Below are 14,864 nucleotides of genomic sequence, written 5' to 3' on the forward strand. Positions count from 1 at the left end.
CACATACCAAGTTTTGTCACAATCCGTCAAAGAGTTGCGGCGATACAGCATGAAGTTGTGCCCGCCGTCAACTTCGTGAAGCCATTTCTCAGAAACGATTTCAAATACCTAAAAAAAAGTGATAGCTTAGGGGCCGTTTACACGACAACGTTTTCAACTAAAAATGGAAAACTTTTTATGCATTTTGGCTGTTCGTTTACACAACAACGTCGTTTTGGGGCCTGAAAACACAAACTTTTGAAAACGGGTTTCAAAGTGCAAGTTTTTGAAAACGATGCCGTTATCGTCTCCGTGTAAACATACAAAAACGCGAATTTGTGAAAACGATGACATCATGCGCACGCGTATTACGTGTTCAGTCTATAGGCAGGCACGCGAGTACTTCAAAACAACGCGTGAGACATTCAAAACTACAGTGGCGGACTACAGGACTGTGTTTGTGCTGCTCAAGATTTTGAGTTTATTGACGCTTCTCCAGCAAAGTGTAGATTTACTGCATCACTACTACGACCAGTGATCGCCATCTACATTGTTTGTATTCACCGCTCTGTGGAAGAATGCTTATGTGCGCAGGCGCGTAGTGTTTTTTTTTTTTACAAAGTGACATCGCCAACTACTGGACTGGCGAATCCGTGTGAACGGGGATAATTTTGAAAACGTTGTCGTCTGTATGCGAAACTTTTCAAAAATGCAAAGGAAAATCTTTTCAGTTTTTAGTACATTGTTGTCATGTAAACATACCCTAAGGTATGGGTTTCGACTCGGCGTGAGCTCAGGAATCAGGGGAAAGAAGAATTTTGTCTCTAGGACTTAGTTAAAAAGTTATTAGTGTAAACATGAGTGAAACTTTGACCTGTTCGTGGCGCTAAAGGGTTCGAGTTACAGACTCCAAATTTGCTGTGGTATCAGTTCAGACTGTCCTCTAGCTGTGTGCAATTTCATAACTTTCCTGCGAACAGTTCTTTGGGCTGCCATAGACTCCCATGGCAGAAAAAACACTTATAAGCTCTTTCAGGGCTTGACCCCTAATAATAATGTTACATTTATATAGTGCCTTACCAGAGTTCAAGAACACTTAACATTCTCAAATTTAGCACAATTTAAAGAAGAAGAAATAAAAAGAGGTTCCATTTCTTCGTTTTACATAAGGAGGAATATTCCGAAAAGATGAATAGGCTATTCTGTTGAGCATTTTAACATTTTAACTTTTCGGAATAAAGTTTAAAAGACGGATAGACGAGCTCCGATGTGAAATCATCACGTTAGGAATTTAACATCGCGCTCAGGTTTAGGCTATAAATGAATACATGGAAATCACTTGTGAATCATGTGATACATTAACATAGACATTTAAAGAAGTGGAAAGTGTATATGATTTCGAGCTTAATTGACAAGCTCCATATGCGCACAATTAACAGAGACCGCAAATGGAGTCAAGCCTGATCTGAAATCATAACGTGCACATTTTCAGTCATAAGGTTTACACTTTAGAAATATTGGCTGCACAGATTTATTAATTATTTTGTTTGGATAATCAATCACTTTTACAAATATTTTTTATTTTATAAAATATACACACAAATCAGCATGTGTAACCACTCTAGGTTACAGCTCTTTTGATATTTAAGTACTTTAGAACAAGTGCAGAAGTACCAAACTGATGTGAAAGTGGATGTGGTGAGTGTAGAGATGCAGATACACCAGAAATATTTAATCAAGAACAAAATGAAGATCCTATAAAGCAAGTGGTGATTGATTACACCTTGTAACAAATTATTATCATTTGTTTTTTTTGTTTTTTTTGGTTCCTGGGTAGTAAGTGTTATTTCCTAATTGCTTATGCCTCAAAAGTATAGAAAATGGCTATTATTCTCCACAAACTTTGCTTTTGTGACCAGGACAGTGATATTTTTAAATTTACCTATTTTCCAGAACATTCCAGATAGATTCAGTGTTGAGTATACTTGAAGTAACTTCTAGAACTTTCCAGTAATATAAAAGTAGTATAAATACAGGGGCCTTAAGCCCACCAGTTCAGTTTAGTTCCAGCTGCCTAAGTGGATACATATCAAGACATTGCTGGACACCTTGAAGTATGATGAGTACGGCTGGGAGGTCATAGGAGACTTCAAAATGGTGGCATTCCTGATGGGTCTCCAAGGCGGTTTTACCAAGTTTCCCTGCTATCTTTGCCTTTGGGAGAGCAGGGACACCAAGGCACACAACCACAGGCGGGACTGGCCACAGCGGACCGAGTTCTCTGTGGGGAGGAACAACGCCAAGTGGAAGCCGCTGGTGGACCCCCCAGAAGGTGCTGATGCCACCACTATTTACATCAAATTGGGCCTTATGAAACAATTTGTCAGAGCTCTAGATAAGGAGTCGTCAGCCTTCAAGTACCTTCAAGACTTCTTCCCTAAGCTGTCTGAGGCAAAGGTCAAAGCTGGTGTCTTCGTCGGACCATAGATGAAGAAGATCCTGGAGTGCAATGAATTCCCCAAGAAGCTCACTAGTAAGGAGAAAGCGGCTTGGAACAGCTTTGTCGCAGTGGTTTGGAGCTTCCTGGGCAATCACCAGGCCGAAAACTATGTTGAGCTGGTTGAGACTCTGGTGAAGAACCACGGCACAATGGGCTGTAGGATGTCCCTCAAAGTCCAAATCCTTGATGCTCATCTTGATAAATTCAAGGAGAACATGGTAGTGTACTCGGAGGAGCAAGGCGAGTGCTTCCATCAGGATATACTGGACTTTGAACACCGCTACCAAGGACAGTATAACGAGAACATGATGGGAGATTACATTAGGGGGCTGATTCGTGAAAGTGATTTACAGTATAATCGTAAATTGTAATGTTTTTTCTTGAAAAACTACTCACTTCTAAATCTTTTGTAGTCATTTTTGTATTACTTTAGTATAAATACATGTTAATTTGGATTCATATGTTGTTTTTTCTGACTGTATGTGAACGAAAAGACAGTGAACACAAATTCACCCGTTTTCTAATTGGAAATAGATACATTTCAAAATATCACTGTTCTGGTCACAAAAGCAAAGTTTGTGGGGAATAATAGCCATTTTCTATACTTTTGAGGCATAAGCAATTAGGAAATAACACTTACTACCCAGGAACAAAAATTGTGTTACATAGTGTTATAGAATCAGCCAAACACACTGCACCGCTGTCCTGAGTCACCCTTCTTCTCAAAGAACATGTAGTCCTGCAGGACAAAACAGAGCAACAATAAAATGTAATTTAATTTAAAATTAAACAAAATAAAAATAAAATGTAAGATTAAAAGATTTTTTATTGTTTGTTCCATAACTTACTATAAGAAAACATGCCCCCATTAGAACTGCTTTCATCCTCACATCAAGGTCCATGGGAAAGTTAATGCCAAAATTATCTGAATCAGTCAGTCCCTCTTTTATCATGCCACTCCACTGTTTACTGATACAACCTACAGATTGGCCTTCTTTACCATGAATCTGCAGGGATTAGACAGATAAGGAATATGCATGTTTCAAAAACAGTCACACATAGAGTGATGATAAACAGACAAAAACACAAATGCATACATACTTCAAAATCCACATCCCCACAGCAACTGATCGCACACACAGGCCCCTCAATAGACAGCACCTTTGTTTTGGACATGTCTAAGACAGAGAACTTGGGCTTAAACATGTGCCAGTCTTGACTGATGTAGCCTATTGTATTACCTGGTGGAGCCTGTACCTCCATCTTCAGTCAGGGTCACATCCAGAAAGGAAGAAGGAAGATAGGAAAAGGGGTTACATTATGCTTTTACTATGTTTTTCTTATATGCAGGACTATACTTGTGGTTGTAAATTCATTTTCAAATAAATCAGATGTAGTTAATGTTTTTCATTAAAAGGAATAATCTGGGTTCAATACAAGTTAAACTCAATTGACAGCATTATGTTGATCACCAAAAAAAAATTAGTTTGACTCATCTGTCCTTTTCTTTAAAAAAGCAAAAATCTAAGTTACAGAGAGGCACTTACAATGGAAGTGAATGGGGCCAATTTTTTGAGGATTTAAATGCAGAAATGTGAAGCTTATAATTTTATAAAAGCACTTACATAAATGTTTCTGTTAAAACTCATGTATTATTTGAGCTGTACAGTTATTTAAATTTTTTTTTTTTTTTACAGTAATTTTTGGGGTTTGTTGATATTATATCATCATGACAACGAAGTTGTAAAATGGGCTTTAACTTTAAACAGAAAATGTTAGTAAGTGATTTTATCACACAAACAATGTTAACACGCATATTGTTTATGCCTTGTGGCTATTCTTTTGAAATAGTGAGTATTTTAAAGTTTACAGATTGGCCCCACTGACTTCCATTGTAAGTGCCTCACTGGAACCCATATAAAAAAAAAAAAAAAAAAAAACAATTTAAAGAAAAGAAGGGGCAATTTAAAATGACTTTTTGCGGTAATCAATATTATGCCACAAATGCTGTCGATTGAGCTTAACTTGTATTGAATCCGGAATATTCCTTAAGAAGTGAAGATTTTACCATACTTGTCAATTTTTTTCCCCACTACAAGGGTCAAGGAAGCCCTACACATGTGTACTGAACTTAGTTCCAGTCAGAATACTACCTCTTGAAGACAGCAGGGGAAACAGCAGGAAGTGCAGCGGTAAGGCCTGATTATGTGAATCACTTCCTGATCAAAATTATCCGTTATCTTCAGTTCAAAGCTCCGGAGAGGGCCGCAGAAATTACGTGTGCAGCAGTCATTCTGTTCTTTAGCATTATATATCTTTTGACCCATGCTGTTCTTAATCTCGTACTGGTTATTAGTCTCATAGCCAATAATGGCTGGAAAAGAGGGGAGAAAGAGATGAGAACTCATAAGCTCACTGGAGTGTTAACCAGTCTTTTCCAGCAACAAAAAAAAAGGTATACTGGAACTTAATTTCTGACATTCCCAAAAAGAAATAACAAAAATAACAATAAATATGATGACTTCAGTAGAAAGTTTACCCTCAAGGAGCTCAATCTGTTGATGGATTAATATCTGGTCAATCTGTCACAGAGAAGAATAAAGCAGATATTCCATTTAAGCAATAAGGCATAATATATTCACGGCTGAAGGGCGTTATTAGGCACGACGCAACCCTTTCAGCTGTGACTATATTCACAATATGGCATAGCCTCGAGTGCCTTACTGCATTTATAAGTCAGTCACCACATAATAAAAATATTAAGGACACAAATGTTCTAATCAAAATTGGCCCAGTTGCTTGGGAGGGTAGAGTCACATGGGGTAACCTCCACGTGGTCGCTATAATGTGTGGTTCTCGCTTTCGGTGGGGCGCGTGATGAGTTGTGCGAATAGCGCGCTACATCCCCGCGGTAACACGCTCAACAAGTGATAAAATGCATGGATTGATGGTCTCAGATGCGGAGGCAACTGAGATTCGTCCTCCGCCACCTGGATTGAGAGTCACTACGCCACCATGAGGATTTAGAGTGCATTGGGAATTGGGCATTCCATAATGGGGAGAAAAGACAAAAAACAAAACAAAACAAAAAAAAGGACACAAATGTTCATAAAAATTTTATATTTTGTAAGTAAAATCATTAAATGCCATCCTTCCACCAGAAAATATAGTCCCTGGCAGTAAACAGAACGTTGTTTGGCAATACATATAACTGTCAGCTATGGGTGCTGCGGAGTGATACAAATAAAAGTTCTGTGAAGAGGTCAGAGCTGTTTTATCATGAATAAAACATGGCTGTTGACCAATCAGCATCCAGGACTGGAACTATCAATTTATGTATATTTTTACATCATAGTTGTACAACACTTCAATCTTACTGTATCATATTTTCCACTGAATAGTTAAGACGACACACTTACCTGTGTTAGGTACTCTAAACCAGGTGGCACCACCGCTGGGTTAGAATAAGGCTCGGACAACTCCATAAACAGAGCAGGGGTTCCTTCTGAAGGGTAAACATAAAATGAATTATGCCATACCTCTCACAAATAGAGCAAACATTGTAGTTAAACAAAACTCCAAACAACCTTTGAGTGCTTATGTACAAAAGCTCACCATAAAATGAAAGAGCAAACAGTGTGTATGGAAACAAAAGCTATGGTTCGCTTTAATCAAATTGGAAGATAAGACTCAAATGTTTAGGGTAGATTCTGAGATTTTTTTTTTTTTTTCAGCATCAATCTCAAAACCACCACACTTTATCTACCACACCTTTGTGTCTTTGAGTCAGACACTGACCAAGCCTTGACAATCTTGTAAGTAATGTTTAAGACTATCAAATTCTTTCATTCCCTTAAATTGGAGAAAATTTCCTTCAGGTTACATTGACTGAATTTCCATTACATTTGAGAAGAGGGTGAATATCCACCTGACTACCATGAGTTTGAATAGAAAAGCATTTTCCTGAGGTTTTCCCTTTAAAATTTGCATGAACTTACCTGTAGTTTCAAGAGAACAAGTAAAAAAAAAAAAAACAAACAACAAAAAAAGAATTACTCTGCTTGAATTGTTTAAACCAAATACAAACTTTCATATTGTATTCACTTACCTCTTCCTTAGTTCCAAATAATGGCAAACACAGCCTTACAGTAACTAAGGCATACGGCAATGCACCTATATTGGAGCGAGTGAGTGGGGAAAGGGTGTATACCTGCTTATATGCCTTGTCACACCTGCCCTCTCCCTTTGGACATTGCTCTTGTCCCTGGAGCAGCAACATTAGCATGCAAAACACTGAAAATTAACATAAACCCAAACAATTGACATCATTTTAAAAGAACATTTATTTTTAGATTTTACTACTGTAAATGGTCAGAAAAATAGAGCATTTCCTAATCTCTCAAACATATACACCTGTACATCTATTTACACTGGGACGAGCAGGACACATATACAAAGCAAATGGAATTACAAATGGTGTTACAAATGATTTTATCAATATTAAAATAAAAAAACTGAACAATTCTACTATTGTTTTTTGATGTACAAAGTTGAAAACTGTGCCTAAATTCAAACATGAATGATTTACCAAACCGAGTCAAATGTTACTTTTAAATTTGAACTGCAACTTGACACGATTAAAAAAAAAAAAAAAAATCTAAATATGCTATCTGCTTTACAATGGTCAACTGTTCATTCCAGAACCATCTGTAACAATAGAAGTGAGAAAATTCGTCACGACAGAAAAACTGACATTACTCAGAAACTAATAACATTTATTTGAACAATGTGTCTTGCTCATGGGAGCCCTCAGCCCTGCACATGTTGGAAGTCTCCCTTATCTAACATACCTGACTCCACTCTTCAGATCATTAGTACAGTGCTCAATGACCTAAACTGGGTGTGTCAGATTAGCAAGACACATAATATACACAGTGTTCAGGGGCCCCCATGAGCAGGTCTGAGAAACACTGGCTTAGAAAACACTTCAGAGGCCCTTACTTGAGTCCTTCACTGTTAGTTAAGTTGATATAATGGATAAAAATACATGCGATTCAGGTGAATTGTACAATTATACAATTTGTGGTATAGCAATATATACTAATATGTATAGTTTATTACTATATTATACATTTGTTACACATATATAGTATATTATAGTAATAAAAGATAGTTTATATATACATATATACTGTATGTATGTATGTATGTATGTATGTATATATATATATATATATATATATATATAGCCTTTTTATATATTTAGACACCTGTTTAGCCATTCACCAGTGAAAAAGAAATATTAAAATGCAACAATTATAGAACCACATTTATCTGAAGCAATGGATAAAAGTGAACCCATTTCATAGAGCTAGTTTACTTTAACACACAGGGCCAAGAAATGTTCAGTCTTTCATCCACATATATAACTTTATATGTGGCTTAGTGCACATTTTATAAACCAATATTAATTGAGTTCATTTGTGTACAGTAGTAAAAATAAGTGCACAAGTTTTAGGACACCTTGTTAAACCTGAAAGCCATTTTCTGTTTAATGTCATAAACCACACCACACATCTTTCAACACAGAACAAGGGGAGTTATAATATATATATATACATATATATATATATATATATATATATATATATATATATATATATATATATATATATATATATACACATATATATATATACACATATACATACACACACACACACACACACACACATATATATATATATATATATAAAATTCAATAGAAACCATAATTAATAGTGATCAGAAAAATAAATGTTAAAGGGACAGGTATGAGAACCCCTCCCATCCATTCGAACACACACAAGATCTGTACCCACACACTCATTATCAGTTGTCTCTTTTGACTGTGGAGCGCCGAGAGTCCTGGCATCGATGGCAGTAGAAAATATCAGGTACGTTCGACTTCTTAATCTTAGCGCAGGAGAGATGGACCCATATGGAGCACTCGTCACATTCAATCATGGGTCGACCAGCAAAAGGCTTTCCGCAATAACAGGTAATCAAATCCCATGAATCATCACCTATAGTGGGAAGAACAAATTAAGATGGTTGAAAAAAGGATCAAGGGCAAGTAATTCAGTGCAGTATGTAAATACACATAGAAAAATAAGGCTGTATCCATTATCAGACTAAGACAGGCAAAAATTAAGTTAATTCACTGTGCGTATGTGATGTCATAAATTACTGACTTATAAGTACAACAAACATGTTTTACTGTAGATTAAACACTAAATATAACTGCACTTAAAGGGCCATGAAACCTCAAAACAAATTTTTTCATATGCGAACAGATATGTACAGGTTGCACAAAACTGAAAACCATGATAGCACTCATTATGTTTATTGTTTAAGGGAAAGTTCACCCAAAAACGAAAACTCTCATCATTTACTAACCCTCATGCCATCCCAGATGTGTATGACTTTCTCCTGAACACAACAAAGATTTTTAGGAGAATATATCAGCTCTGTAGGTCCACACATGCAAGTGAACGGGTACCAAAATTTTTAAGCTCAAAAAAGGACAAAGGCAGCATAAAAAAATCCAGTGCTTAAATCCATGTATTCAGAAGTGATAAGATAGGTGTGGGTGAGAAACAGATCAATATTTAAAGTCCGTTTTTTCCTATAACTCTCCACTTTCACATTCTTCTTCATTTGTTTTTGGCGATTCACATTCTTTGTGCATATAGCCCCCTATTGGGCAGGGAGGAGAATTTATAGTAAAAAAGACTTAAATATTGATCCGTTTCTCCCACAAACCTATCATATCACTTCTGAAGATATAGAGTTAACCACTGGAGTCTTATGGATATAGCATATTATCCATTTTAGCTGCCTTTGTGTTTTTTGGAGCTTAATTTTGGTACCCATTCACTTTCGCGTTTTTGGCACCCATTCGCGTTGTGAGGACCTACAGAGCTGAAATATTTTTCTAAAAATCTTTGTGTTCAGCAGAAGAAAGTCAGTCATACACATCAGGGATGGCATGAGGGTAAGTAAATAAGAATTTCAATTTTTGGTGAACTATCCCTTTAAGGGGAAAGTGGTTATTTTTTCATTATTGAGCCATTTCATTCTAACAGTTTTAAAACGAAAGTTGAAGCAATGTCAAAAATTAGGTATATGCGTAAACTGCAAATTATGATTGGTAGGACAGCACACATGTACGTAGTGACTAGATTCTGAGCATTTCTCCACATTATTAATGAGAAGGAACGCTTCCATCCAATCACAGCACTGCCTCAAGCATGAGCTTGCATTACAGCCACAGCAGAGAATTCAAAATCATGCACATAACCCCTGCCATCTCTGTGTGTGTTTTTAGAAGTAGCTCTTGACCCCCTCCCGTTTTCCCTCTTCCCGTCCACAAATATACATATTTCTCACCCATTTCAGGAGTCAGTTTTCTGTCTGAGGTGTGAAAAATTTGGGCTCAAGTAGGAGGGTGTTGAGAAGGGGGTGTTTAGCAGAATTTTACCCTCATTCGCCATTCACGTTCATGGCATCTTTTTTCCATACACTGAAAGTGAATGGTGACTGAGGCTGTCAGGTTCTAACATTCTGCCTAACATCTCATTTTGAGTTGCACAGAAGAATGAAAATTATAGGGGTTTGGAACGATATGAGGGTAAGTATGTGATGGCAGAGTTTTCATTTTTGTGTGAATTAACCCTTTAAATTTACCACACTTGCACATATAGGAAACAAGTATAATTGTGGTGGTATATGTAGCAATGTAAAAAGCTAACTACTTACTTACATTGCACTAAACAGAACTCTAGTATAGTTAGTCTAGTCACACACTTACCAGACTCCACCATAATATCCTCATCTGTCACCAATGTGTCAGTTTCGCAGGAACTCACGTCTGTTTCTTGATTGGACTCCAGTTTAAGAGCTGCCCCTTGCATGTCAACAGCCTGTTCCATCAGCCCCTGCTCCATTCCAAGCCCCTCATTCACAGAGCTTGTGCATGTAAAGTGTCTCTCAGCCTTTACTGATCTCTTTATCTTCTTCAGCCCCACTTTGGATTGTTTATGCGCTCTCGCCTCCGAGACACCACACACGCCTTTTCTTACCCCCCCGAAAGACAACCGGCTAAGTTTCTTCACCTTCTTCCTCTCAGCTTTGCTGTGAAGATGGATCTGGTTCATAGAGTCTTTCAGTCTCATCTTGTCTAAGGAGCTGTCCGATTGAGAATGGCAGAACTCTGTACTACTGCTGTCATTTTGATCTTTGTAGACAAAGTTGTGGATGTTGTTGTTGAGGCTGGATTGGCTGCCTGTCCAGCTGTCCTTTACTGACTCTTCACCAGAGAGCTCAGACAACCCATGTGCACATGGAGAAGGAGGAGACCATGAACTCTCCTGGAAATCACCATAAATGATTTTATTAGCTGGAGTTTCCTATTTACAGAAGTGGACAGTACAACTAACATAAATTATTAAACAAGAGGAATTCAAAGCATTAAAAAAAAAAAAAAAAAAAAGAAGAGGCAGATCATATACTTGAGGCAGCAGGTGACTGTCACCAAGATGATAGTAAAAACTAGTGATTGACCGATATGGGTTTTTTAATGGCCGATGCCGATATCCAGATTGCAGGGTGACCGATATATCACAATGTAATATAGTGAATAACAAACATAAAATTGCTAAAAAATTAATACTCTTATTTAGCACTATATTTACTCAATTTCACACTACACTTTAACTTTGTAAAAAAAAATCTAAAAAAAAATTATATTTTAAATGGTAGATAGCAGTTTCTTCTGATTTCTATTAAGTCATCAAATTTTAGTAATTTATTTGCACATGAAGAAATTGTTATTAAGGAAATAACAGTACACACAGTAGTCCAGCAACCATGGATGGCATGTCCACGTTAGCATTTTCTCAAAAATTACAGAATCAAACCAATTGCACATACAGTGCATAGTGAATAAGACATTAACTTATAGCACATGTGAAGTGCTTTTACTTTGAAGTTGCACACATGTCAGCAATCTCCTGACAGTTTAAATGGCCTCGATCACCTTCTTGGATTGTCACGGACTGATCGTCATGATATGTTAAGAGCAACTTTTGATCCGGATCCTGAAGCTGAGCGCTCAACAGGAAGAAAATGCTGGATTTGTGACGTTTGTGAATTACATCTTTTTAAACAAGATATCTGCATATTTGCAGATGGTATATAATAGAAGTTTTACTGATTATTTGCCTTATATCATTAGAAAAGTTACAGGGAACTGTTGGGGAGAGACTGTTAGAATACATGCTTCAGAGGAAGATTTGAGTGTTCCACAGGATGCTGGATCTGCTGAAGTTGTGTGAGGTTGGTTTATTAAATCCATTTAAACGAGATATGCGCATATTTGCTGACGGTATATGATATTAGTTTTATTGATATTTGCCCTTTTATCATTAGACAAGACAGGTAAAAGTGGCAGGGAGCTGCTGAGGAGAGGCTGACAGAATACGTGCTTTAGAGGTACAGTACTGTGCAAAAGTTTTAGGAACTTGTGAAAAACATTCAAAGTGAGGATTTCTTAAAAAATGACAGTTTTCATTAATCAATTAATGTCACAAAGTCCAGTAAACAGAAAAAGAGCTAAATCAATATTTGATGTGAACACTTTTGCCTTCAAAACAGCACCAATTCTCCTACTTACACCTGGACCCAGTTTTTCTTTGTTGTTGGCAGATAGGATGTTCCAAGCTTCTTGGAGAATTCACCACAGTTCTTTTATTTATTTTGGCTCTCTCAATTACTTCTGTCTCTTCGTGTAATCCCAGACTGACCCGATGTTCAGTGGGGGGCTCTGTGAGGGCCATGCCATCTGTTGCAGGGCTCCCTGTTCTTCTATTCTATTTGCAAAAGGAATGTTTGGGAGTATAAAATGTATATTTCCTATTGACACACTAAAGTAGCAGATATAAATAACCATCTTAAGATAAATGTTTTTGGGAAACATCTTATGTGCCTAAGACTTTTGCACAGTACTATAAAAAAATGAGCATTCCACAGGATGTTGGATCTGCAAGTTTTGTGAGGTTGGTTTATTACGTCTGTTTAAATGAGATATGCATATATTTTCAGATGGTATATAATATTAGTTTTATTGATATTTGCCTTTTTATCATTAGTCAAGACAGTTAAAAGTTACAGGGAACTGTTGAGGAGAGAGAGGGATAATGAAACAGGCGAGCACTTTAACATTATGAGCTCAAACACGTCTGCCGATGCTCTGATATGCGGACCGTTTAAATGACACTGCGTTGCACACCAGTCTATTATTGTAGTAACACGATGGCATGTACCAACAAAACGAACCGTAACTGATCATTACAGCACCCTCAAGAAACAAATCGGGCAAATTTATTGGCCGATGCAATAATAAAAAAGAAATTCAGAAAATCAGCCGATTTATCGGTCGACCACTAGTAAAAACCACTTGATTTCTGTAGAAATTTGCTTAATGTTTTGCAACATCCAATAAATAACTAGAACTCACTTCTTTTTGAGGTGGAATGTACCCAGCATAGGCCAGGACAAAGCTGCAAAACTTATTGAAATCCTCCACAGTCCTCTTCCTACCTTCTGGAGGCTGAAAACGAAGAAAACAATACATTAATACTGACACAATAGTACATCTTGGACAAATATCTTAGGATTTGACACCAGTCAAAAAAACAAAAAAAATCACGTTCCTGTTTTATAGTTGCAATTATTGTAAGTTATTAAAGGCAAATAGTGTCCTTATCCACAACCCATCCCCCAATGTCCAACCACATGTGGCCTAAACTATAAATAAGTAACAAGGTTGTTTCACCATTTAAAACCATTACAGAACATAAATGCCACAACACTTACCAAAGGCTCCGTTTTACATTTTCGGACCGTATCTGCAAAAGAAACAAAAGACGCAGGGTTACATGTCTGGGGTAATCATATCAACGTTACGTCTAAGCAAAGTACTAGCAATGAACTGTCATGTTAGCTTTAGCATGTACTGTCTAGATACTGTTAAAGTAACTTAAAAGAGTGATTTCCTTACGTGATTACTGCGAAGTTGCATAAATGAAAACATAATAAATCATATTACAAACATTAAACATTCTTATAAACAATTTACGTCATAACACTACCTGCTTATGCTAACGGCTACAAACGAGCAGATAAAACCTCGACCAGTCAGAAAAACAAGGGAAAACATTGGTGTCAGGTCTTTTTAAACATCTACCCCACGTTTAGAAAACCCCATCTGAATTATTTGTAGACACCAAAGAAACCTTTTTAAAATTAGCTTACTAAAGATATCTCGCTGCTAACTGTACAGACTCGTAGTAGTTAATTCGGCAGCTCTTTGTTGAATGGGTGTGCTGCACGAGGTTTCATGCAAGACGTCGAGTATTTGTATGATTGTTTTGATAAAATAGAGAAAGATATATATTTAGATGACAGCATAACGTATATATTTACCTTGGTGATTATCCATAACACCTAACATGGTTGAGTGGCACCACAAAGTTGGGTTCTTCTTACTGTTGCCTTATAGTTAGCTTTCCAGCAAATTACCTTCTGGAGTAACTCTAATGAAAGACGAAACGTCTTCAAATCGAGTCCAGATGCTTTTGATTTAAATCTAACAGACGACAAATAAGCTACCAAACACCCGAGGGGTGAACTGCCATCGAATTTTTTTACAAATTCGTATTGTGGCCAAACTTCTAATATTAACCAAAGCACCGAATTTTTCGACGCTCAGATCATCGCGATATCTAAAAATAAAGCCGCGATATCATGTGCGATTTATTTCTTCTGGTAGATCTCAGCCATCGATGAAGACGATGAGTTCTCTTCGCTTAGCTCATTGACCACCAGCAAATTTAAACTAATGGCTTTAGATTTACAAAATTAAACGACTTGATGACATCCACTAGCGCAGTGCGTCATAACAAAAACGAAGTTAAATTCCGTAAACTAATAATTTTCGAAAAACGATTATCTAGAAAATGAGCTAACTGCAACCGTATTCAACAAAAAGTCTTTAACGTGAGATGTTACGCGCGGTCTCAACAGGAATCACCACGTGACGTTACCTGTGACGCCACCACGCAAAGAGCGCAAGACCTAATGAATATGCATTAAAATTACATGAATATACATTAGAATATCCGAAACGAATACTAAATCCGACAAAATAATCTACGCAGTGTTTTATTTGTGTGTAATTCTATTTAGGAGTGGAATAAACGGCGCCCATGTCAACACAAGATGTGTTGCTACTTGGGGTGGTGAATAATTCGCCCCCATGTCCATAAAGTGAACGCAGGAAATG

At 37.0% G+C, this 14,864-nt stretch overlaps 2 protein-coding genes across 8 annotated transcripts; both read right to left on the bottom strand.

Annotated features, from left to right (window-relative positions):
• Positions 1–3,079: 3,079 nt before the first annotated feature.
• plscr3a (phospholipid scramblase 3a) lies at positions 3,080–8,405 on the bottom strand. 6 transcript variants are annotated; one of them, XM_051665144.1, is made up of 8 exons: positions 8,341–8,405; positions 6,690–6,772; positions 5,899–5,984; positions 5,019–5,061; positions 4,633–4,853; positions 3,581–3,742; positions 3,328–3,486; positions 3,080–3,218 (listed from the first exon to the last, which is right to left on the bottom strand). In XM_051665144.1, exons 3-8 carry the CDS (start codon positions 5,962–5,964, stop codon positions 3,159–3,161), a joined length of 711 nt encoding a protein of 236 aa, XP_051521104.1. In that variant the 5' UTR covers positions 5,965–5,984; positions 6,690–6,772; positions 8,341–8,405; the 3' UTR covers positions 3,080–3,158. The 6 variants fall into 6 exon arrangements, with proteins under 6 accessions (XP_051521104.1, XP_051521134.1, XP_051521127.1 ...); XM_051665152.1 differs by having other exon boundaries at positions 3,111–3,218; positions 6,690–6,743; positions 8,341–8,391; XM_051665174.1 differs by lacking the exon at positions 8,341–8,405 and having other exon boundaries at positions 3,109–3,218; positions 5,899–5,981; positions 6,690–6,735.
• On the bottom strand, positions 8,181–14,818 carry LOC127421909 (PHD finger protein 23A-like). Of its 2 annotated transcripts, none has more exons than XM_051665126.1 (5): positions 14,006–14,818; positions 13,397–13,428; positions 13,038–13,130; positions 10,332–10,929; positions 8,181–8,544 (listed from the first exon to the last, which is right to left on the bottom strand). In XM_051665126.1, exons 1-5 carry the CDS (start codon positions 14,031–14,033, stop codon positions 8,351–8,353), a joined length of 945 nt encoding a protein of 314 aa, XP_051521086.1. In that variant the 5' UTR covers positions 14,034–14,818; the 3' UTR covers positions 8,181–8,350. The 2 variants fall into 2 exon arrangements, with proteins under 2 accessions (XP_051521086.1, XP_051521095.1); XM_051665135.1 differs by having other exon boundaries at positions 8,182–8,544; positions 10,332–10,890.
• Positions 14,819–14,864: the final 46 nt, after the last annotated feature.

Source organism: Myxocyprinus asiaticus, chromosome 3, assembly GCF_019703515.2.
Source record: "Myxocyprinus asiaticus isolate MX2 ecotype Aquarium Trade chromosome 3, UBuf_Myxa_2, whole genome shotgun sequence".
NCBI classification, from domain to species: domain Eukaryota; kingdom Metazoa; phylum Chordata; class Actinopteri; order Cypriniformes; family Catostomidae; genus Myxocyprinus; species Myxocyprinus asiaticus.